This window comes from Mytilus trossulus, chromosome 10 (assembly GCF_036588685.1).
Source record: "Mytilus trossulus isolate FHL-02 chromosome 10, PNRI_Mtr1.1.1.hap1, whole genome shotgun sequence".
Lineage (NCBI taxonomy): Eukaryota > Metazoa > Mollusca > Bivalvia > Mytilida > Mytilidae > Mytilus > Mytilus trossulus.
The window spans coordinates 19,368,237-19,395,851 of NC_086382.1; the positions used below are offsets into that span (position 1 = coordinate 19,368,237).

At 31.8% G+C, this 27,615-nt stretch overlaps 1 protein-coding gene across 3 annotated transcripts; it reads right to left on the bottom strand.

Moving 5' to 3' along the window:
* Nucleotides 1–4: 4 nt before the first annotated feature.
* LOC134687018 (uncharacterized) lies at nucleotides 5–27,615 on the bottom strand. Of its 3 annotated transcripts, none has more exons than XM_063546933.1 (7): nucleotides 27,223–27,615; nucleotides 9,883–9,954; nucleotides 6,554–6,904; nucleotides 4,966–5,328; nucleotides 2,883–3,056; nucleotides 1,497–1,578; nucleotides 5–1,079 (listed from the first exon to the last, which is right to left on the bottom strand). In XM_063546933.1, the coding sequence occupies exons 2-7, from the start codon at nucleotides 9,929–9,931 to the stop codon at nucleotides 272–274; spliced, it is 1,827 nt and encodes a 608-aa protein (XP_063403003.1). In that variant the 5' UTR covers nucleotides 9,932–9,954; nucleotides 27,223–27,615; the 3' UTR covers nucleotides 5–271. The 3 variants fall into 3 exon arrangements, with proteins under 3 accessions (XP_063403003.1, XP_063403006.1, XP_063403002.1); XM_063546936.1 differs by lacking the exon at nucleotides 27,223–27,615 and adding an exon at nucleotides 26,532–26,555; XM_063546932.1 differs by lacking the exon at nucleotides 27,223–27,615 and adding an exon at nucleotides 10,708–10,930.

A 27,615-nucleotide genomic window follows, 5' to 3' on the forward strand; every position in this document is an offset into this window, starting at 1 on the left:
AATAAATAAATAAATGATAATCAAGTTACGTAAAGTAGCAAAGTAGTTTAACAATATATTGTAAGTGCATAGGATTATTTTGGTCTATATACACTTTATTTCTCACATTTTCAGTACATTACAAATTCACAGTACCGGTCTTGTATCATTGACCAGGGTTTCACATTGAACAGAAATGCATCCTTAAGCTATGATAGTCCGACACTCACCTTGTTTGTATAATGTCGCCAGTTTTACGATTTCCTTTTCAAAAGGCATTGTATTATACATACTAAACTCCTGATTCTATTTTATTTTGATTATGCTTTGCTTTATTTTGCGATAAGAGGTAGTCAATATTGTCATAGGCACCATCATCCATGGTTGTAGTGTCTTGTAATGATTTCCACAATGCTTCCACCTCTGCCATTTCCTTTCGATCTGGGCACTGGTAAGGAGGAGGTTCGACATCCTCAGCTGTGGGAGGTAGAATGACAACTTTACGGAATTTACTTATGTCTGGTGATGCTGCTTTTGTGTGGAGATTCTGATAGCTGTCAATTATATTAGCAATATTTTTCTCTCCATTTGAACCAACGGATTCATCGGAACCATATGGAAATGGAGTTACCATAGCAACAGGGGAAAATGTTACACTTTTGTCCTTATTTTTTGCCTTCTTTCCTCTGTGTGGTAACGATGAAGTAACTCTTATTTGAGCGACCTCTGCTTGAGGTTTTTGTGGATTCATCGTAAAATATCTATCGTCTGCCATGCATTGATACGGTACTGGAGGGTCTATTATATATGGAAGTTCAGGACTTTCAGACGGAGCCAAGTTGGTATTCGACAATGAATCATCCGGAAGTTTTGCCTCAGACTCGGTGCCTTGAAGGAACGCTTCTTTTAATTGTTTATCTTTCTCTGCATCAAGATCAGTATATTTTGTCATTTTAATTGGATTTCGTTTTATCGAACAATACCTTTCTTCGTCATAATTGAATCTCTCGGTTTCTTTTTCACCATCATACTTTTTAGTAATAAGAACGGGAGAAGAGATGACTGGTCCTGAAGTTTTAGGGCTGCCTTGTTCTCTTATTCTGTAAAAATACAATACAAGTTTATTTAAATCTCAGAGAAATTGTCTACTCTAATGATCCTACTCTACTCAATCGTTACTTTACAAAATCAATAGTACTAAAAACCGGTCTCGAAGTTATAAAGACGTATTTGCACTAATACTAGTTTGCAAAGAGAAATGCATGTTAATATAGCAAATCAGCCTTAAATATAAATTAACTCCTATAGTATCACATAACTTTACTTGTCAGCAAAACGTAGAATGTAATGAAAATAAGAAATTAACCACGTAAGTTTTCACCTTCAAGTTGTATACAATTGTTTTAAATGCTGTCAGAATAAGATTCTTTACTCAACAAACAGTCATTCCTTCCTACCTCTCTCCATTTAATCATTTTTATTAGAAAACTTCTATATACATTGTATATTCCTCTCACCTTGTACAATGAACAGCAATAGCTACTATACAGATAACTAGGATGAGTGCTGACGCTGCACATATACCTCCAATAATAGCTACTGTAAGAAAAAACTTATAAATTGAATGATTTTAAAATGGCTCAGGATCGAATAGGTTGCCCAAAAAGTATAAGTTTTAAATCAGTTTCAAAACATTCCTCGAGCTTTTTAGTTGTAGCTGTATATATACATTAGTTTAAAAAAAACAGTCTATTTTTGTTGAAACCCTTAATAAAATAGTGGTCTTATTTTAAGAGCAAACTGTGCAACCCTGTGACTTAACTTGGGAATGAAGCTATGTTTCAGTGATGGTTAGAAATTCTGATATGTGGATGTACCATCAAACTCTAATATGTACATGTTTCACGATATAATGCACGTTCGCCATAGACTACATTTATGTGGTAATCTAGGTTTGTTACGGGAGTAGATTGCAATCGTTATTTAATACTAGTAATTACTCTCTTTGAAAAACATATTGAACCGATTATCTTTATGACAATTATAACAGGACTATTATAAAAAGGCAAAACCACCAACAAGACAAGCAGTAATGTAGAAACTTGCTTTGGATATATTTGTTTGTTTCATACAAGATAATAAGCTATTAATCAGTTATGACATATTATATATAGGAAGGGAAGATTTACGGTAACTGCTTCAGATATTTCATCCGGTATTTCTAGTTTTGATAGACACATTTCATTAGAAACCACGCCACCATTAACTGCGTATAAACTTCATTGTTATATCTCAAGGTATTAGATTTGACGGGTTTATAATTAATGTAATACATCAAAGTTGGAAACAAACATTTACAACATCGATGCCAAATTTTAGTTAAAAATAAAGATTAACAAAATGGTCAAAGGAGAATGAAATATATTGGTAATCAGAACAGAAACCAAGCCTAGATGGATCCAGATAAATAGTCAGTAAAATGTTTGTTAAGGTTAGGCATATCCTGTAAACCTGTCGTAACACTTTCAAAGAAGTTGTTGTTGATGTATATCCTATTTGTTTTTGGTTCATTTTTTGTTATACATACATCAGGTTGTTGGCTTTTTGTATATAATGTGGTATGAGTTTACACTTTGTTGACGGCCGTACAGTGACATAAAGTTCATAACTTCTGTGTCATTTGGTCTCGTGATGAGATGTCTCATTGGCAATGATACAGAATCTTCTTTTAGCGTCCTAACACTGAATCTCTATTGGTTGCTGTGAATAAGACGGTCATGAGTGTTGATGTTGACCACTATATCATAGAGATGAATGGAAATAAACGCCACAATTTAAAAGGGATTTTATAATAACAATTCATTCACACTAAAGTGCAATAAATATTGAAAAAAGGTATTTACCCATATCTGGAATGAGATTTATTTGCCCTTGACTGACGACTTCTGCAGACGTATCATTGTATGACGTAGGTGGCAGTACAGATGCATCTGGCGCAATAGGTGGCAGCACTGAACCTTCTGGTGCTGTAGGATCACCTTCACATGAAACAATCAAATAATCCTCAGGTTTTTGAACTGAAACACATTAGAACGTTTGTTAGCATTATCGTCAAGGTTTTTTATGTTATCGAACATGTTCAAAATGAAAAATTACAATTAGCAATGAATTATAACATAGTTTGTGAGTTTGCTTTTGGCCTTGTTGTCTTTTTCTTTTATTTTGCTTTTAATCAGTTCTTGTTTTATTGTTTTAAGTACACCTTATATAAGAATGCTAAGTTTTGATTGGTTGATAGCCATATTCGCATATTCTTATATTTTTTCCTCATTTCAAACGAACTTAGTTTGCCTGTTTTTCACCATTGCCGGTGAATTTGCCTAAAATACCATGGTATTTGCCATTTTCGATATTCCTTTTTTTTCCTCGCGAGCGTCTTCCCTCCAAAATTATTCGGAACCTTTCTAACTTTATCATGTTCATTAAAAGACCAAATGGTTAAGCAATATATTGATCGAGTTAAACCGAAAACTTTTATAACAAAAATGTCAGATATAAAGCGGGAAAAAAAGGATTATATAAAAATGAACGATTTAATGATGGAATAACAATGATTTTATACATAGATGATCATAGATACCATGACGTTAATACAAAAAGACAGCACTAAAGTAATGCGTTTATAAGTATATGATGTATATTTCACGCCAGTTTTACGATTTCCTTTCTCTGTACAGACAGTTTCAAACAAAATCCATTCGGTGTAGTTAAGGGAGCTCGCTCCTTTGTTTCAAAGTAATTAACTTTTCAAAACACTAGTTATATTGATAGGGGACTCATAAAGGAATCCAAAAAGCAAAAAAAATATATAGGTCACCGTGTTTGTTTTCGAGATATTAGCCATTGAAATTCTGGCAGGAAAATATTCTCTCTTGATTGTTCATAGCTTTATCATTGACAAGTTTAAGTTCTCAAAAACTATTAAAAAATAATTAAAATTTTATAAGACTTTTACAGATGACTTATCATTATACATGTAAAAGATTTACAAAAAGAAAAATGGGGGTCACCAGGCAAATTTGTTCAAGGCATTCAAATGGATAAAATCAGAGGATTCCGAAAATCTGACAAAAAATCCAAAACATGACAAGCTTCCTTAAACAGATATATTATGTTATGGAGGCGTATTTGAGACATATACCAGTCTTGGGGCCAAATTTCCCTCGACTGCATGGTATTTTTCGCAAATACCCCTCCATAACATGTGGTATGGGAGTCTAAAATAAAAATGATAGAATTTGTTCATACTTTGCCAAAACGTAGTATCTATTGATATATGTTGAAAAAGATAATAAAAAATGATAGGTCACCATGCATTTTCTCAAGCTACATGACGTGACAAAATGACACATTTTGTATGGTTTATACAGGAAAAAACACCATTTTGTGATTAGAAACTAAACAGAATGATAGAATTGTTAAATACTTAAGCAAAAGATAGCTTTCAGACAATGCTTTGAGAATATAAACAGAAAAGATAGGGTCACCGTAAGTTTTTTCCAGCTAAAAATACAAAATAGGAAAATTCCATGTAGGTTCCTTCAGAAAATGCACTATTTTAGAGTCACCTCCCCTTAAAACGTCATTTTTTTTAATTTTTATAAACAACCAAAAATAATGAATATTTGCAAATATATTAATATTTATAAGTTATATTCTTATAAAATGGTTCTTTTAAATGAAAATTCACATTAAAAGTCTGCATTCTTGCATCAAATTTTGCTAACTTGATAGAAAAATCTGGACCTTTGTTTCCTGTTTTTTTACAATCCAAGATGGAGGAAGACCTTAAAAATAAGGAGATGTGGTTTGATTGCCAATGAATGAATGGTAGCTTTGAATTACTTACTATAGATTACAGATAAATAGTGTGAACGGTCGCGCTTTTGTTGTCAAGTTGTACCGGGTCTCTGTGTTTAACTTTACCTTTGATATGTATCCAGACAAAACATTTTCCTTTTGTGCCTATATCTAACGTTAATGTGACGTTTGCTACCATTCTTTCATACACTGACCGGTAACCATAGAGACCTTCCTGTCCACAGGTAATATGACGGTAAATTCCATAAGAGTCATGGATACGAAATGCATGATGGCATTTATCTTTGCTTTTCCTTATCATAATATCAATAGCTTCAATAGTTATCCCATTGGCGAGTCCGGATCTGACCGAACACTGACATGATTTTTTGTGTAATGAATTCTCTGGGTATGGATATTTTGAATTTGCCAAGTAAACTGACTTTGCTGTCCTCTCACTAGGTCTGCAAAACTTAACTACATCATCGTCTGAAATGTAAAACATTAAGGTTTTTTTTCAAAGTCTTATGCTATTTGGAAAAGTATAGCTAAACTGGCGAGATCAATTTAAAAAGCTTAAGAGACCAAATTACATAGAGATTTACAACTATGTTTATTTCTATTGTTTGTATTTCACTTCGTTTTTTGTGCATTAAAATCTCAAAGAATTTAATAACTTGACAAAACTAAAAAGGACTAACAATTAACAACGTATGACTATGATAGTAAAAGTCACACATACTAATTATCAATGTGACAGAAAACATAAACGTAGACCTACATTTACAGGTGTTTGACACTGATGTACATCTTAACCTCTTATTGTAAATATTCTGACCAAACTAAATATATATGCAAATATTTCATTTATACACTACATTAAGAACATTAAAAGTCTTTACATATGAATTACAAAATACTCTCAAAATTTGAAACTTTTATTAAACATGTTAAAGATCTAGACCAATTGTTGACATTGTTATTTGCTACTTCAAAATCCAAGATGAAGGGAGACACCCTATAGTCACCTGAATAAATGTTTCTGTATCGAACACATGTTAAAACTCGAGCTGCATACGTTCCAATTTTATGTAGTAATTGCATGCACATTATAGATGTCTAAAATGAAAATACGTGCATACAAACTGCATCACATGTTACCACTTCAGGTAAACGTATAGTTTATAATTAAATTACCTATAGTGAACAGAATTTCATTATTTTAATTTCGAAATTTCTATCATTCCATAGTGCATTTCTACTCAAACTAATAGTTCAGAAATAGAATATTATAATTCATTTTATGATTATTCCTAAGAAAAGTCAGTACAGTACCGATCTTTTATACATCAAATTCTCCAAAACATATTAGTTATTTTTTAAGTTTTACAAATCTCTAAGTGAAACGGTTATACTTATTGAAAAGCTATCAGTACATGGTAGCATTTTTGAAAAAATATTTTGCGTGGATTTATGATTTTTTAACCAATAGTAATGAATTAAATCCTAGTATTCTGATTGCAGTGGCGGATTCAGGGGCGTGGTGTGAGGTGGGGGGTCCGCGGGTGTTGGGACCTCAATTTCTTTGGGGACGATCAATGCATTTGAATCGGGACATGTAGTTGGACTCTCCGCCTTTATCATGGGTTAGGAAACCCCCTTTTTAAAATGACTGGATCCGCCCCTGGGTTGCTATTTTCCGTAGCCTTCTTACCTGGTATACAATCATAAATAATAGTCATGTAATCTGTGTACTTGTGAGACATTTCAGGACAGGCATCTACTGCACTCTTTACAGTGACATTATAGGAACACTCAGGAAAACCGGAACAATAGGAATTTAACTTCCCATATTCTCTTTCATTCATTACAATACAATCTGAATGTGTACGAATACAGCAGTCCGCCATATACTGTCGTCCTCTCAATCCACATCGTCTGTCTTCTTTAACACCATAGAATAACCTTTTAACGGCAATCTTATGGTTATCAGGACATTTTATACTCATTTCCTCATCAGTACATCCACTCACAAATATATGTTCTATTGCTTTACCGAGAACACCTAGAAAAATAATTTATAAGATTAATATACACAACTCCTCCATGGACCTATCTTTAAAACATTATTTTAAATATAATACAATTCTAATTACTTTTGTATTATCTTTGCTGATTAGAAAATGTCGATACTCGGGTTATATTTCTGTCATTATTTTATATTATGCAGATTTCTGCTCCGTCCATTAATAAAGTCTTTTGCACTAAGAAGAGTGTACTGCATAATCATTACTATTTTATAATTTAATTTAATAAGAAAAAACAACATTTTGAGGGGGAGTTGCCTGTTTTACGAGTTGTATGATGTTGATAGTTTATAATTTTTGCATTGTGTATATATATATATATATTGTTGTATTGTTTGCCTTCAACACTTTGTGTGTAAATGTGCCGCATTGCTTTATAAATGTGAGCCGAGGCTCCGTGTCGAAGGCCGTACCTTGACCTATAATGGTTTACTTTTATAAATTGTTACTTGGCTGGAGAAATGTCTCATTGGCACTCATACCACATTTCCCTATATCTATAAACCTTATCCTTACCCTAAATATCTGAAATTGGTTTAATATACTTTAAGCATTAAGCTGTATGCCAAACCCGGTCGTGATCAAGTGACACATATTTAGATGATGTTCTATAATTAACAACACGATTACATGGTTATCTGTTTTAGTAATAACGCTCAAGTAGTTACTTATTACATCTATACGCCTGAGTTCAGCTTTAAGTAGTTGTAAAATTCTCTTACTCGCAGATCGTCTATAAAATGATATTCTTGGCAAAGATAGAATAAATTGAACTGCGTTTGTAAAGTTTGTGATTCGTTACTAAAGAGTTCTAAGTAATTGATTTTAATGCAACACTGGTTGTAACGTTAACATTAACATCAATAACACCAAACATTTCTTTCCACGATTGAAATTGTGCATAGACTCCAGTGGCGGATCCAGGATTTTTCATAAGTGGGGGCCCACAGACTGACCTAAGAGGGGGCCCGCTCCAGTCACGCTTCAGTAATCCCTATATAAGCAACCAATTTTTTTCCGAAAAAAGGCCCCCCCCCCCCCCCCTAAATCCGGACTCTGGACTCTGGACTCATCTACATTATTTTTAAATGTATATTTAACAGTATTTCATTTCAGAACCATTATACAATTCAGATAAAATGGTATTTAAAGATTTGCACGCATCATATATGTATTTGATTGTCGCAAATATCCGGTCAAACAAACGTATTCATTTCCATGCGGACAACTCATAAACCGAATGTCTGAAAATACAAAATATTAAATTTCGGTTTAATCAAATATAATTAAAAAAAAACAGCAGGCATTAACTTTAATGTGTTTGGTTATTTTGTCGTCTTCCTAAAGATTGGAAAAGGAAATGTCCTAATGACTTAATAAAGGAAAATAAATATAAAAACATTAAATCTAATTGAACACCGGTTATTAAAAAAAAAAAAGACTGTTCTTTGTTAAACAAGTTTTATAGACCACAATGTCACATCGTGTGTACTCAACCTTTAAGTACCCGAAAGTCAGCTGTCACTGATCAATTCTGATTTTTATAATAATTCATATTGCCTTAGTCATCTGAGTCAAAATCAATTTAACTAATGTTGCATGTTTCATTTTTCTTTACATCTTATACTTAAAGCATTTTCTGATTGTTTACATTTGAAACTTGAACATTTTAACGAAGAACAAAAATAAACCTTAAAAATGCACGCAAGAGTCCGATTTCAAGGTTTTGTTTGCACGTTCCGAAAAGACTAAATGTAACCTTTTGTTGTTTAAATGCTTAACTTTTATATTTGACATATCTGTTATCTATAGAGGGAGGATTATTGCATGCAGTGCTAACAAAAATAAGTCTGTAAATTCAGATATTGGATAAAAATAAATGTGTGACCTTTTAACCCTTTGTACACCTAATACAGTGAGCTATACTTCAGTGACTCAACATGAGTTTTGTTAGATTATTAAACTTTTTGTAAACAATAAACGCTAACACATCATGATAAATGAGTGATTTATTTTCAAAATTTGATGACAATGTCAAACGCCATAATAAAAAAAAACCTTTGCTATATTAAATGCAATAAAAAAAAAAATCTTTGAATGAATTTTCCCATCGGTTTAAATACAAAATGCATGTCAGTTTTTTTTAGCTGTTTATTAGCTGTTTATTAGCTGTTTTGATATAATAGCAATTAGAAAAAATCGTAAATCACAGGTCTACATGCAGGATTAAATAAACCAAAACATAATGTGTCTCTTTTAAGAACTTAGGTGACCCTCTCACTTTTTTTTTTCATTATAAAAAGGTGTTGTATGAATTATGATACTTAGGTTTACTAATATGTTCATAACAGTAGGGTTCGTACTAATTTCTTCATAAAACGCATCACCCATGATAGCATGTGCAAGCAACAGCAAAGTTACAACAAATTCAAATTCAAATATTTTATTGGACAAAGCACATATGATACAATGCGTATTCCAAGATATAAACACAATAAACATGACAATTTATGCAAATACAACATAAAGAAAACATTTGAAGTACCAATTATATATATAATATCACAGTATTACATAGTATTATACTTATGGTAGACCAACTGACATTATATTATTATAACGAGCTTCAAAAGCTTGACTTAAATAACTACATATTTGTCTGGTGTTAACGACAATGCTTTTGAAAATTTAAACCAAAAACATGCGAAAAACTTGGTTTCGCCTGTTGTTTCTTTTCATTTAGCAGTCAAATATCTTATATTACATTATTTTTGTATAATTGTAAACTGAATGTTTATTATAGTTTTATGATATTGTTGATCATATATATATATATATACATTTTACATAAAGGTACAACGAAGAAGCGTTTTAAAACTGAATGGAATAGTGTGCGGCTCTTCTTAACTTTTTTCTAATGAAACTCAAATCGCCTGTATATAACATTAAGACTTACCAGGTCCAAAGTAAAGCGCTGTTAATATTGTCAAATTAATGTAATCCATTGTCTTTATCAAGCTTCACTGTACTGAAAATAAATAAAACATACACCCATATAATAAAAGATTAAACTTATTATAGAAATATGTTTATTAATAAATCTCCATCAGACTCCACCCCCAGCTGCCGTTTTACATCAACTATTGATTTTAACGATATGTTATGTACTTTTTATATTAAATATAACTATTATAACTATAAACAGACTAGGATAATAACCAATTAAAAACGATTCAGACCTTTATTTACCTTGAAAATATTTTTATCAGTAAATCCTCTTATTCTTTGAATTGGATTGTTTTTACGTTAATAGATTGACTTAGTAATTATAATACCTTTATTAGCTTTTTAATATCTTTTTTATCGGGATTATTGGTACAAATAATCAAAAGTTTCTTGTGAATATTAATGCGAAGAATTTGTAAACAAAGAAATGCTTGCCAACTGTTCAGTCGTGATCATTCAAACGTTACTTAGCAACAACACCATAAAAGACAAACTTGAATTCATTTGATCACTTATGTATAAATCTGACAGTTGTCAAAAGTTTCTTGTGAATATTAATGCGAAGAATTTGTAAACAAAGAAATGCTTGCCAACTGTTCAGTCGTGATCATTCAAACGTTACTTAGCAACAACACCATAAAAGACAAACTTGAATTCATTTGATCACTTATGTATAAATCTGACAAGAAATTCAACTACAAAAAAAAAAGATAATTATAACTTGAAAACTATAATGCAAAACAAATTTTGTAATTGAATGAAAAGTTAATTTTACCTTTCTCTCCGATGTGTATTGTCATGCATTGAATACTTGTACTAACTGCAGGCCATGCTCACTTTGACAAGTAATTTTCTGTTCAACATTTTTTTTTATGATAAATCACTTAATTTTCTCTAACACAACATTCTTTTATCTTTATCATATTTCATCACAATACCCGAGGTCCTATTGTATGGACTAAATCAGTTCTGGGGCTAGGAGGGGCTCTTTAAAATGTCATTTGAGGTGAGATGCATTTAAAAGTGGTCAAATATTATCTTTAGTATATATAATCTAAAGGTGATTAACTGAAGAATGCTATCACATTAAACGTTTATAAAGTCATTTCAGATTGTATGGCTGTTTGAAATTAAAAACCATTATAATTTCCATTGGTTGATATTGCATAATCAGAATCCATCCTATTGACTGTCGGCTACATACAATGAAACGACACACATCCGTGTTCTTTTAAACATACATATTTTTTGATTAAAATGGTGTAATAATAACAGTTGTCGATAATTTTCCAATGTCTTTGTTCTTTGTTTCGGTTAACATTCAATGATTTTATCATAAAAATATGATTCATACATAATCATTAATGAGGTCTCGAATTTCACTGAATACATAATGAAAAGGGTTCGAAAACTGTTTTCGAATTAAGCTAAGTTTAAATAGAAATAAATTAACTATTATGTTTCTGTTAATTCAGTATTTGGGGATTACTAGTCCGGTTTCGGAGGAAAATGCAAAAAAAAACCAGTTATTTATGGCAAACAAACCGGAGACGGCCGTGGCTCTTATGAAACTCACATTGGAATGAAGTTTGAAGACAACGTTAACACTGATGACACAAATTAAGATATATATATATATAAGTACGTCTGAGCCAATATATATTATTATATAAGACATCTGAACTAACTAGACACTATTTTGGTATATACATCAAATGTGCCGTATCTGTTTTGCATGTTTAAAACACAGAGTTGCTCAAATTTTGTAATGTTAACAAACTTGAACAGACCCACCAAAAAACAAGGTCTCATTTATTTTCACCCAAACTCCCATTTAGATTACAAATGACCGTTTACATATTTTACAGCCATTAAAAAAAATAAAAATTTACTTTTTACGCCCCACCTACGATAGTAGAGGGGCATTATGTTTTCTGGTCTGTAGTACATACCGTTCGTTCGTCCGTCCGTTCGTCTCGTTCAGTCAGGTTAAATTTTTGATCAAGGTAGTTTTTGATGAAGTTGGAGTCCAATCAACTTGAAACTTAGTACAAATGTTCCTTATCATATGATCTTTCTAATCTTAATGCCAAAATACGAGTTTTGAGTTGACCCAAATTTCACGGGCCACTGAACATAGAAAATGATAGTGCGAGTGACGCATCCGTGTATACTGGGGACACATTCTTGTTTTTAATTGAAAGTTTCTTATGACTTTTAAAATCTAAAGAAAAGAATAAAAATGTTAAAATTACGAGCAAGCTATAAAACTCCTACGATCGGATAAATTCATGAACTTCAAATACAGAACATATATAATAGATCACCAATCTTACCTCTCCAAACTTTACCGAAACATTAAAGGACTTACCTTTCAAGGATGCAATTTTTGTATCTTATTTCTTTCATTTTTAACATAAAACAATGTGTTTTTCTCTTACCAAAATCAACGGCTATACCAAAGCGCAAAAAGCATTTATAACTTTAGTGTTCATTCTAACCAGAATCTGGAAACTGGATATAGTTTGTATTGACTGGTCAATATTCGATGTTGTCTAATACATTTAACTATTTGTTTTAGTTAATAACTTGATATTGTGATATATGTTTGTACCTTTATTTGAACTGTACTTCCTAAAAACTGACAGTCAATATTCAGATTGATTTTAGCTATTTATATATACTATAGCATATGCATCGTATATAACATCACAGTCCCAAATTGCACATATATAACAAAAATAGCTTCGGAGCAAGTGTACACTAAAAAAGTAGAATCTAAGGAAACGTCACCATGCGACGTTCACAAAAAGTCTTTTTTTTAAAAATGAGCAAACAAAATATGCTACAAGCATCCATTTATAAAAAAAGAAATATTAACGGCATGGGCTAATGTCAAATTGTTCAAAATATTTGAAGAAATAGAACAAAACATCTGTTATACGATTTTTGAGGATGTGAGTTTAAGCAGGGATGCAATTTGGGTACTCTTCTTTTCAGAATCATGGATCGTACTTTTGGAGGTTGGTTCAAGTCCATTCTTCTACGATTCATACGGATTCAAAATTATATTGGTGTAACTATATAAAGTAAATAAGAATGCGTCTACACCATACTAGTAAACACAGATTAAATGTTGTGGATCATAAACAATGTATCCATCAGCAATTATTGGTCAAAAAGTAAGTAAAAAGGTTCAATTTTGGTACGGTCATGTTACATATATAATTAAGTACGTCTGCACCAGTGACAACTCTACGACACATTTTATGCATCTGATCACCAGTGATGCCGATACAAGGCTAAAAACATATATATATTTCGCCAAAATATCAGCCCAACAATGTTAAATCTGTAAATTTGTGGAAGCAAATTTTTTGTTCTTCCTTACCCGGGATTCGAACTAATGCTTCTGAGAAATCGTGGCACCAAATCGCCTTGCACTATGCCCGACGCTCTAGACCACCCGACCACATAGCAATTTGGTACAGAGCCTAGGTGGTCGAATATACATATATATGTTTTGATTTTTGGGATTTTATAGCAGACTTAACATACTTTTTAATCGGGTACTAATTGAATAGGCGATGTTGGAAAAAAGCTATTGTTACCTCGACATTTGACTTACTGACTAAACAAATATACAGAGGCTTTGTTCTTTCTTTTATAATGGGGTTTTCCCTATCTTACCTGATTGATTGGATATATGGCTTATAAGACTACATACTGAAACCAAAGTTTTGCTCACATGTCAGTTTATCAATAACTGCTGATGAATCTTGACCAATTGAACCTAAAATCAAAATGTTTTGCTTACTGGGCTTTATAATGCATTATCAAGCAAAATTTGGACGACGGTACCACTAGTGGAGTAGAAACGGCTTTCCCTTCCGGGCACCAAATTTCGATTCAATTATGTTCATGTCTTAACTGTCAAACTTCAAGAATCAACCATTTCTCCACAAGTTGGAATGAAGATATTCTAACCTATGATTAAGAAGAACCAGTAATTAAAACCGATTTAGATATAGATTGATCATCAATGTGTTTACCATGGATGAATGGAAGCATTTTAATGTTTATTTTTTCAGTCAAACTTTCTTATTGCGAATGTAGAGTATATTTAGAAACAACTGCAAAATCGTTCATTATTTTTATCATCTTCGTTGAGGCAACAAGAATTAATATAAGATGACTCATTAAGCGAGTTTTACATTGTCAGTTAAACATAACAATACAATTATGCTCTTAAAAACTGAATGAGCAGCATGGACACTAAACAGCTCTAGAATATGCAAATCGACAATATCTTGTGCGCGTTGGAAAGATCTCACATTATATACAAATAAATCAGAAACCGGTGGCTAGTACTGAAACAAGGTTTCCTGCTTTCTGAATATACGTTATCATGTGGATATGTTGAGACCGTAAAATTTCCTCAATCTTGAGATGTAGGGTCTCAAATTTACGGTAGCCGGTTAGGTTCGGGGTGTAGTTTTCAGCTTTTTTGTGTGGTATGTCCTCACTGCGACCTTGAGATAAAGAACAGATATTTCGAAACTGTTCATTAGCTTTTAAGTTTTGCCAAGTGCATGGAGTGATTTATCGGACTTTTATTTTTGAAACAATACTAACATGTTTAACCCTCCACATTATTTATGTATGTGTCTGTCCCATGTCAGGAGCCTGTAAATTCAGTGGTTGTCGTTTGTTTATGTGTAACATATTTGTATTTCGTTCATTTTTTTACATAAATAAGGCCGTTAGTTTTCTCGTTTGAATTGTTTTACATTGTCTTATCGGGGCCTTTTATAGCTGACTGCGGTGTGGGCTTTGCTCATTGTTGAAGGTCGTACGGTGACTTATAGTTGTTAATGTCTTTGTCATTTTGGTCATTTGTGTGGATAGTTGTCTCATTGGCAATAATACCACATCTTCTTTTTTATAAATAATCATATTATTTTGATGCTTGGTGTGCGTAGCTTATGCTCCCTTAATCTAACTAAACGGTATGGATATCATTTGTCATTTGGTCATTTATTGATAGAACTTTTCACAGATTGTCGCTCTCCTGAAAGATCCATAAAAAATGGATAAAAAGGTCTACAATATTCAGAAATTTATCAAACATGCATGGTAACACACATTGTTTTGCAGATGGCTAATGTATGAAGGGGTTGACTTACAAGATAGAAGACAACACTTATTATAAGAATGAATCTGAATAGTATATATGTATATGTTGTCCCTTCATTAGCATACTTAATGCAATATAGATAATATGTGTCGGCAAATTCAAGTAAAATTTTAATCTGCAACAAAAATGAAACATTCATTGGCGCCATTTGAATTTACATTATTAGTCAACAGACACGCACACTTTTTTTTTCATCTCCCAGTTCTTTATCTTACTGATGCCTTTTGATTTAATCAAGAATTGAATGCTTCTTTTTATGAATTTATTGGTGTGTAAAAGCGTTGACCGAAGCACATTTTTCTTCATATTAAAATGTGCACATGATCAAAGCTTTTACAACCATATAACATTATATCTAATTTTCGTAAGTTGCATTTAATTTAGCACAGAATGGGTTGTATTATATTGTTATGATACGCATAATTCTAATGTTGCAAAGGTCAATAAAACTTTAAAAAGAGCGTTTTGTATAAAACCATCCTCAGAGATTATCAGAAAATGTGTTCTGGTGTTACAACATGTAATATTGCTCGTATCTAAAAGTTAAAAAGGGTTATTTCTCTCGATTTTGCTTTATATTCATATACAACCACGTAACGGAAAAAATAACCATAAAGACAACTAGTCAAAGTATAGCTTTAAGTCTTTAAAAATAAACAGGTGTTCCATTCTGATGGCTATGTGGAAAATACAGAATTCGACTAATTTTTATCTAATTAAACAATGTTACAGTATTTAATATAATAAGTACGTCAAGTCAAAATCTCAACGGCAACCAGTCCAGATGGAATTAACCGTGGTTGTTTTGACACTCGTGGTGCTTTGAAGTCAGTATTGCTTGATACTAGTATCAAGTTTTATGTAATTATCTATGCATTTTGAAAGAGCATTATTTTGAGGAAGCTATAAACTGTTAGGTTTGTAATGTGAGTAAAATTGAGAATGGAAATATAGGGAATATGTCAAAGAGACAACAATAATAGCAATCGGGAACACACGGACGTTTGGAACGGATTTATACAAGCTCATTAAAATCCACCCATTGGATTATAGGGCGCTCTATAAGAATATGTTAAACATCTTTTAACACCAAATTCGAAAAAAAAGCATAACTTCAAGCATTTTCAATATCACTGTACCAATTTTCTAAACCTATCTTTCTGGCTTCTGCTAAGGGATGATTGTTATCAAAAGTACCAGGATTATAATTTTATACGCCAGACGCGCGTTTCGTCTACATAAGACTCATCAGTGACGCTCAGATCGAAATAGTTAAAAAGCCAAATAAATACAAAGTTGAAGAGCATTGAGGATCCAAAATTCCAAAAAGTTGTGCCAAATACGGCTAAGGTAATCTACTCCTGGGGTAAGAAAATCCTTAGTTTTTCGAAAAATTCAAAGTTTTGTAAACAGAAAATTTATAAAAATGACCATATAATTGATATTCATGTCAACACCGAAGTGCTGACTACTGAGCTGGTGATGAACTAGTTAAACAATAATTTATGTGATAGTGTAATGTCATCATGTCGTCTTAGTGTTTATCTTGTTATCAAATAAGTTTACATCGGGAAGAATTTGGTAGAAAATCTGCTATTTTTTCCATAAGAATTAAAGACCATGCCATGAATAACAGAAAAAAACCGAATGTTGTAATTTGTTATTTTTGGTAAAACCGGCTTTCAATTTCATCTTGTGATAATTAGACAAAAGTGTTTTTTTTTGCAATTATCTTTTATTTAAACGAGGCAAATCAATCTATTTTAAGCATTATAAAATTGACAAAGGTCTTTAGCAAAGCATAATTTCACTACAAAGAACATTTAATGTGTTTATTAAAATCTAATATTTACCTTGGTTATTAACGATGACAGTATGAGGAATAAGAAGTCTTTGTTTAAAGTAATATCTGTCATTTATTAATCAATGTGTAAGTATATCAATGAAAACAGTAATTTTATAATAATTATTTGGTTTCATCTAAATGAATCATTTGAATAATAATAGGGTAAAATTGTGTAAACCCAATTCAATTCAAGATACAAAAGTAATCCTCGATGACCAATCATTCCGCTAAAGAGTGGCAGTCTATGATGGTACTAAGCCAACTGTATCGTCACCTCGTTTGTAGACCTTGCCTTGCTGATCATTTTTATTATTCAAACGGTTCCCATTTTTCTTTTTTAATATTTAAGATACATGACAAAACGCCAACAATTTTGTAAAAATCGTAATTAAAGGTCAATTACTCAAGTAAGGAGTCGGACAAATTTCTCCATATCTTAATTGTAGATCTTGTCTTGCTAATAACATTTTAGCTTGTTATATTTTTATGATAAGAAAAACAAAGAAAACAAAGTTTACAATTGATAGACAATAACGCTAATAAGAAGTTGACAGACAATTTTTCCATATCTTAATTGTAGATCTTATCATATATGTAATTCAAATTTTCCCTGTATTCATTTAAAAATTATCACAAAGGCAAGCTACTAGCAAGTCAAATTTTTCTGTTAGACTGTCACTCGTTATAGTAGTGATTGTTCTTTTGTGTATAACTAAAGAAGGTAGAGTAAAATAAATAAATTAACTTGCAATGTGGTGAGAGTGTTTTTTTTTTTTTTTGCTCTATGTTAAAGACCTCACTGTGAGTTTGAGATAAAGAATAGCAATAAAAACGCTGTTGCTTTGCTTTTTGTGCTCTGTGCATGAACTGATTTTGTGTCATGGATTGATACCCCATGTCCCTCAAATTCAACAAAATACTAGTTCAGACAAAAAAATAGATAATTCATTTAAAGTTTATATAAAAACAAGCTCTAAAAACTTCTTTGAAAATTTGATACATGATAAGATGCAAAACATAGATGAAAAAAGTAAACTTTATTTATATAAGAATCTTAAACAAAATTTATGTTTTGAAGACTATTTAAGAACATCAAACTTTACTTATAGAAAATTAATAACAAAACTAAGAATAAGTGACCATAATTTAAATATAGAAAAAGGCAGACATACAAATATTCCTAGAGAGCAGAGAATATGCCTTAAATGTAAAACATTAGAAAACGAAAAACATTTTATATTAGATTGTAAATTAAATATGGAACTAAGAAATAACTTTTTTAACAACTTGGATTTTAATTTTTCTGTTAAAGATTTATCTGATGAAGAAAAGTTGATTTCTATACTCAATCCATCAACACCATCACAAGTAAATAAATTGGGGTCCTATATCAAAAGGTCATTAGAACTGAGGACAGGGGACACTGGAATAGTTACTGTAAATGGATGATTGTGTATATATATATGTGAAATATGGTTATATTGTTTATTATTTTATATGTCACAAACTTAATGTTTTAGTTTATATGGCAATAAATATTTGAATTTGAATTTGAATTTAACTTTATACCAATATCTTTCAAGATAATAGGAAAACTAGAGGCTCTTAAGATCCTGTGTCTCCCACTTTGGCCGTTTATGTGCATATTCAATAAACGTCATCGTCCAACATTGTAAAAGAGACTAAAATTCATGACAAAAATAACTGTTTTGTTGATCGTTTAATAGAAAAACAAGGGACATGGGGTATCAATCCATGACACAAAATCAGTTCATGCACAGAGCACAAATAGCAAAGCAACAGCGTTTTTATTGCTATTCTTTATCTCAAACTCACAGTGAGGTCTTTAACATAGAGCAAAAAAAAAAAAAAACACTCTCACCACATTGCAAGTTAATTTATTTATTTTACTCTACCTTCTTTAGTTATACACAAAAGAACAATCACTACTATAACGAGTGACAGTCTAACAGAAAAATTTGACTTGCTAGTAGCTTGCCTTTGTGATAATTTTTGTTATTTAAAGTGTCTTGATTTATCTATTATAATTTTATCATAAAAGGCAAAACACATAAAATGTGTAAAAATCGTTAATTACTCCAATAAGGGGGCTCAATCAGGAGTTGTCGGACGATTTCTTAGGAAGGGGGCTCAATAAGGAGTCTTAGGACGATTTCTTAGGGAGAAGGGCTCAATAAGGAGTCGTCGGACGATTTCTTAGGGAGAGGGCTCAATAAGGAGTCGTCGGACGATTTCTTAGGGAGGGGGCTCAATAAGCAGTCGTCGGACGATTTCTTCTATGTTGCCTTTATTGTAGATCTTGTTAATTTTTGCCATTTTAAAGTTTCTTTCTAACTAATGTAATTCTCTAGATAAAAGGCAAAATTAAAAAAAAAAAAATTATAAACGTTGTCACGGCTTCATGGCAATAACTCCTATGAGAAGTTGTCTGACTGTTTTTACTTTTAAATGTACAAACCTCAACATTTTGAACATTTTTTCTCTGTCAGGTCTTCCCTTTTTGTAACGTTTTTTTAAATAAAAGATAAGACTATTTTAATTCATGACGACCATCTACCGAGCTATGTAAGTGTCGTATAAATAAAGAGTCGTCATGCCTAGCTATGAAGATGTTAACCATAAGGCTGGAGATGTAAACCTCAGCGCTGTGGCCATGCATAGAATTTAATGCTGGACATGTAAAACCCAGAACGAAATATGTTAAGTTTAAGGGCGCTGCAAATGTAACTATCACTGAAGAGGTCAAGTTTAAGCTCTGGAGTTGCAAACTAAATTTCTTGCTTATTAAATCAAGCGCTATAGCTAACAATGTCAAGTTCAGTTCTAGAAATTTACAATATTAATACCAGCGTTGAAGACGACTTTAAATGTATTAGTCGGAAACGTACAGTTCCTGGCTTATTATCCAAACAAGAGTTTGTATTACTTTCTATACTGCTAGTATTCATTAAATTTTTAGAATTATTCTATGTATAATACATACTGCAGAAGTTTCTAAAGTACATGCAGATATTGCTCATTCTTACAATTAACCGTCATTTTAAAAACGTTTTCTTGCTGTACTGATCTTTGCTTATCTTATCTACATGATGTTCGGTTATGCCTCAATTAAAGAACTGAAATCCACGATTTCCGGGAAAGATGATTAGATATCATTAGAGATAATATATAAGGTTATCTATCACAGATTGCAATCTGTAACATTTAATCAGCTGTTGTAATGCTGTCTTTTTTAGTATCTGATTGACTTATGGTGTTGTACGTGGGAGTATCAAACAACAAATGGGTGAACTGTTCAATCTTTGCCGAAATGTTGTGTACATTGAAATATGTTCTTTACTATACTAGTATAATTCTAGAAATGACACTTTGTGTATGGATCAATAGTGCATTATAATGAAAATAGAAGGCAATGTCTACTCGCTCATATATCCCCCGAGTCCATCATAGCTAGCAACATGTCTTCTATCTCATAGATCCCCCGTGTCCACTATTGCTTGTGTCATGTCTACTCTCTCGTAGATCTCACGTGTCCACCATCGCCATAGTAACATGTCTACTCTCTCATAGATCCCGTGAGTCCACCATCGCTATAGTAACATGTTTATGCTCTTATAGATCCATCGTGTCCGTCATCGCTATAGTGACAGGTTAAATCTCTCACAGATCCCTTGTCAACCATCGCTAGTTACCGGGTTACTCTCTCATATAGATCTCACGTGTTCACCATTGCTATAGTAACATGTCTACTCTCTCACAGATCCCTTGTCACATGTCAACCATCGCTAGTTACAGGGTTACTCTCTCATATAGATCCACGTGTTCACCATTGCTAGGGATATTTGATTGTTTTCTTGGTCATCCATTTCCCAGTACCAGTAAAAAGAGAAAATGGTAATTTTTATAGGTCACATACTAGTAGATGTTATTTATAGAAAAGTCAGATTGACTGTAGTTCGGATGTTGATCAATCTCCACCACGTATTAAAGTAACATATAATAACATAACTTTGTTTGACATGGATATTTCTTGGTTAGTCGCTGAAGTTACATGATGTTATATATTTATTTTGATCCAAATAGATTTTGTATGATGTTATAGCAGTTAGATGAAGGTAGATAAACGGCAGTGTCCTTGAACTCTTGAGATATATATCTTGTGATAATACGAATTTTCTTATGTGTATACTTACGTGCTTATCATTTCAGGAAACGACAACAGTAAACTAAACACCAGCACTTAAGATAAATGTTTTTATGTAAACAACAATATTACATGGATTTTCTAACCCGACAATACCATACATGTATACATGTCGACAGTCTTCACCGTGTAGTATCTTTTGCCAGTGTACACGCATAGAATGTTTAATAACTTCAGAGTGCAAGACATTACTATTTCTTAGTAGTTGTAAATATTAAAGCTATTATTCAGATTAATTAAAAAGGTTGTTATTACTAGTAAAGGATATTAATTATAATATATTTTTACTCTGCCTATTTTAAGACGGCATCTTAACAACATATAATTACATTAGATGTATGTTTCATTATGATACTTTATTTTGATTGGCTAACGGCACATCACTTGTTATTCCGTAAGCAATTGCATCACTCAATAAAACTTTTCATTCATGATAGCACGTGGTCCCAAAATAAAGTGCACAGGTGAATAATATACAAAATTTATAAAATTCGTGTTCTCATGATCAAAGCTAAAAAATGTAATTATAAGTATTGAATGCTTCTTTTTGTAATTTTATAGGGTTGTAAAAGAGTTGACCATGCGCACATTTTTAGTATGAAGCGCTTCCGCGCTTCATACAAAATGTACTTCGGTAAAACGCTTTTACACCCCAATAAATTTACAAAAAGAAGCATTCAATGTTGTGCTGATGTTATCTATGAAGTGGGATTTGTTTAATACTCTTCTTACTGACTAAGTGGCTAAATCCAATTCTACGATATGCAAATGCCATGAACAAAAACATCATATGTTTCATTCGCTGATGAAAATAAACAAATGTTGGGCATGAATTAGACCAAGATTAATTTAAAATAAAGTTAAGTATATAAAAACACTTTTCAGTTTGCTGTGTTTGTTTAATTGCTTCAAATATCATAAGTGTTTTAAAATAGAGCATTTTATATGTACATAGACATATTACTTTTGTGTTAGCCTCTCTTTTAACTCGTAATTACGGACCCTTTCAGACATACTTTTTTTTAAAACTGCTCTATAAAATCTTTAAAAGATCTGTTTTTTGCAAAGCTCATAAAAGCCATGTTTGTTATGTTTGGTTTTAACTAGCCATTAACATACAAAAGATCATTTTATAGACAATTCTCATTAGCTTCAATATATAGAGATCAATAGTACCCTATATCAACCCCAGACACCAATATAGTCCCAGTACCTATGTTCGAGGGATTATAGAGATCAATAGTACCCTATATCAACCCTAGACACCAATATAGTCCCGGTAGCTCGTTTTTTAATTTTTATTTGTTTTTGCTGTAGTTGTAAGAATAAAGATGTGCATTTGTTAACCATGTGATTGAGCTTGATTGTTTGTCTGTGGTTTGAGTCGGCAAGTCAGTATTCAATATGAAGCCACTGGCCAAGAATAACAAACACAAGCTTATGTTTATAGAATTGAACTTTATAGTTTACTCAGGTAGTAGACATTGAAGACAGACAGTATACAATTTCCTTCTGTACTAGTTTTGGGCAAATCATAAAGTTGTGTGACGGTGTTTTTCGTGCAATTCATAGAACTTGACATTAATTGGGTACCTTAAATATTATATAAAATAATCATTTCTTTAAAAAAAGGATGGGCGATGATTTCAGAGGATCGGGTGTCAAAATTAAAAGAGTCCATCTTCAACCGATGTTAGTACTACTTACAGCTATATATAACTATATCAATGTCATGAATGTGCTATCGACTTTTAAACACAAATGTGGTTTAATCATGTTAATAGGTATGAAATGACTATGAAACTTTTAACCATACTTTCATATCATGACTAACTCGACCAGGTTAACTCTACCGGTCCTTAGATCGGATAAAATAGTAGGAAAGTCATAAAAAGCAACTATTGTTAAAGCACAAATGCATGCCGCCCTTTATAAAAAGTGCAAATATTCTTTTTTTGAACAGCGCATAAAAATATCCCATTAATTGAAGCTCAAATGTCCATTAAAAAAGCGCAAATGTCCTTTGAAAAACGCAAACGTCCTGTGCCGGTACACACATATTTATATAAAGAAGATAATCTATACAAACGACCATACTAAATGAACTGACTGTGTAGCTGAAAACATATCACATGTTTTATTCATTAGGTTTACCATTCACTTTTGTAATTAAGGCTGGTAATATGCGATTAGCGCTATTGTAGTCTTTTTCTGAAGTGAAGAAAGAAATATAATTATTCTTGTTTTAGCATCTTTTCTTTCTTTATTTTGATAAAAGAGAACTTTCGGCGATTCTTTCTTTATTTTGATAAAAGAGAACTTTCGGCGATTCTTTCTTTATTTTGATAAAAGAGAACTTTCGGCGATTCTTACTTCACCTTTGAATAAAGTATAAGCTCTTGCATACTTATTAAGATATGTGACTGTCCTTTCAAAATTTTATCTGGATTCCAACAAATGTTTATTTTTCTTGACTCTATATATGCTACTGGCAAGTAGGACAAACCATTTTTAAACCTAAGAAAATTGTTAGCAATTGTTGTTAAAACAGTAACAGAGTGGTAACGTAATGTTTAACTTGAGTGCAATCTTAATATACGAAATTACATACACATGGAAAATATTCAAGCAATTTGTTAACTTGCGTAAGATAATTAAGAAAAACCTTTACCGATTGATTCTTACAATATCACATACAATTAAAGAACACAACATAGGACATCAAAGCAGTTGGCTTAATTGTTTATTTTACAGTTATTCTATTATGCAGTTCTTGATAGTGCATAAAACCAAGAAACTTTCGACTTAATCATAAGGCGAATAATTTAAACAAGAATTGCTCTCATTAACTTTATTTTAAAATATGTCTGAAGTTCTTATATTCATTGCATGAGCTAATGTGCAGAAATGTGCATTTGCTGAATCAAACCCGAAACCTCCGCATATAAACCTGATAACTGTTTGTGACTTTGTCCCTGGGATATCACAAGCATTTCGATACTGGAAATTATTGACTTAATCAAGGCTGGAGGAGCAACAGGATATTACTTAACTTTTGCTCGTGCATATATTGTTTTCACGTTACAATGTCTTTCTTAGTAATCATGTTTATAAAAACAGTATCAAAATACATCATAGATGCTTTCACCAACTCTAAAATTATGTATTGTTTTCTTAGAATGCACTAAATGAATCAATTATGATCCAGACCATATGTTTAATGTACGCCTTAACTTAATAAGTCTATTTGAGATTAAAGTATAAAAAGACAGTACACAGGGAGGGTGCACGTGTGCAAAAAGCTAACATCGCGAAAGATGGTGTGGTTAGTATATACTGGACTCTAAGTCAGATATAAAAGAATTCAAAGAGAAAATAGAATATGTAAACATTGTAATATAAATGCGGTTGAAGATGAAACCCACTTTTTCTTAAAATGTAAAATTAAATAATAAATATTTGTAATAAATCTTTACGTAATCAGCTTGAAAAAGATGTAAATAATATATGTCCAGAATACTTTAATTTGTCTGAAACAGATAGATTACAATTAATTCTATCTTCATTTGATATTATGCAGCTTACTGTTCCGTTCATTAAAAAGCCATTTGCACTGAGGGGAGTGGACACAACGCCTGCATAAATATAACTGTTTTACCACTTTATATATGATGTTTAATATGTTATTTTTTCTATTGTGTATATTGTATTGTATTGTTTGTATATGCCTTCAACCCCCAGGGGTATAAATGTGCATTTCATTAATAAATAAATAAATTATTTAGTCTGATTGAGTTGAAACGAGCCAGTGCAAAGAACAAACACAACCAACGAAGAAGCACGGACTTGTAAGAACTATTTAACAAAATTGAAGCTCACTGTGATTTACCTTTAATCGTGTAACGTGTTTAGAATCAATTTGAACGGATATTGTATCAATCCTGGTTTGGATTTCATATCAATAAAATCTTTGACTTTGACTCATAAAAAGAGAAAAATATTCCAGTGTGATGTTGAACAAGGTCTACTACCACCTGATATATCATTTTATGTATATATAAGGGATGCCGTGAGTCAGCAGAACATACAGATTGACTGTCTCATCCGCTCTTCTGATCAGACTTGATTATTTTGAAAGTCTTTTCAGATATAGGATTTACGACAACTATCACATAACATTTACATTATCAATGACCCATGTCAAGGAGGTCAAGGTCAGATAAACCCAACCAGACGATCATAATATGTATACATGTACCTTTCAATCATCCAATACACCAAATGAAGATGGCAGAATAAGTATCGTGCATGATCATGAAATTTTAGTAGTAAAGAGCCTTCACGATTTCAGAGTTCTATTTGAAATTATTAAGTGTTGAGTGATACATAAACATTTCTTATCAATTCCTCAATTTTTATCAAATATAGGAGAAGATAATAACTATTGAAGTCTTGTCCCGTTGGCATATACATGTTCGGTACCATTTAAATAATAAGTGTTTTCAACAATGCTATTAGCAAGCACATAATAAAAAAACTTTTGTTACATCGATATCAGCTTCAACAAAAAAAAAAAACAAGGATTTTTGGTTCTTTATAATTATTTTTGTCCAATTATTTCTGTAAGAATTACCACGAATTTTGAGTGCATATCAAGTTTATGATTGTGCTGGTACACAATGATTCACTTAAAGTCGTGTACCAAGTTATAATTATAATTTTGAAAAAAAACTCCAAAATACATTGTTCATTGCAGATAATACGATTTGTCGTATTACACCCCAAAATCAATAGTACACTTTACAATACTTTGGGGAAATAGATTGCAAAAATAGATTTAAAGTAAGTGCTATTTGATATTGATAGAAGTTTGATTATTTTTGGCTTGTATCATCGTGATCATAAAGTATACATTTGAGCTCTTCTCTTCGTAAAATAGTGAAACAAATACAAGACTTAATTAACGTGTTGCCTGGAAACTTAGTCCATAGGAACGACATTATCCAATAAAAACGGGAAAGGGGTTAACATATTTAAAAACTTTATAAATAACGAATAAGAAACCAATTACTAAACTAAATATTAAACATGGTTTACTAAGATGTCTAAGATGTTCTTGGGATGTAGTGTGGTAACTTGGTACTTTTCCAAAATAAGACATAGCTCCCTGGAGAAGGCACGACATTCCACCACTTATACATTAATTGCAGAATCTTACACATAGACACACTGTTATCAGTCCCAGGAGCTATTTACTGTCAAATCTTATCAACCTTTTAGAGAACTACGGGTTTAACAATGGTATAGGATAACAAGGGGTTCAATACTTACATAGATCATGTTCGTGATGGTATTTACAATTAAAGTAGCGAGGATATGTTAATCACAGGTGGCCTATAGTATGTCACGCGCATGTAGGAGATATAAATTGTTTCACAGCTACTGAATGAATATCCCACTGGTTTGTATGCAGAGTATCACCGGAAATACTATAACTGAACAACATTTTTACATTTATTATTTATTAGCGCATAGCAATATTTATACTACCAGTGAAATTGTTAGGATAAGGATTTCTTATTTTCTTGTTTACTCTAACTTTTATTACCAACGCAATGAATATTTATGATTGTTGCAAGCATGGTAAATGGTAAATAATATCTTAAAATTGCCACAAAAATATGAACAAATACTAAGCATGTAAACATTGGCTTGTTTGTACTACGTCAGTCAGCAGATACACATGTCCTCTTACTCGATAAACTTTTAAAAAGCGAAAACTATGCGGATAAAAAAGGATTAAAGGTTTTAATATATACATTGCATTTGAACACATTTGACTTAAAACATGTCTTTACCATCAAGTCAACAGTCATAATTGAGAATGGGGGAATTGTCATCTATGCCACATCGTTTTGAGTTTTGTAGTAAAAAAAATATTTGTTTTGTTATTTAGAATACATTTCACTGTAATCATACATATATAAATCATGTATTATATAAACATAGGAATAATTCTTACCTTCTTAATTCTGCTGATTGCTATATTCCGTCAGTACAAGATATTCTAGGTACTGAAACTATTACTAAATTGTTAGGTAATCCTGACACATAGTTATATAATAACTCCCACAACGGCAGCAAATATTACACTACAGGTACTAAGTAAATAACGTAAACAATACAGCAGATCATCTCACACTATGTATACCAGGGGTTTCCATTAATTTTACACCAGACAACAGATCTTCGTGTCTCTTCATTTATCGTAAAAAATACGCGGCCTTCAAAGTAAGTGATCTATTAATATCTCTTATCAGTAAATAGCTTCCTGCAATTTTTTAAGTTGATGCTTCTGTTTGCAACATAAAACAGTCAGCAAGAGAGCATCCTCTAATCAGATACTCCCGCTACT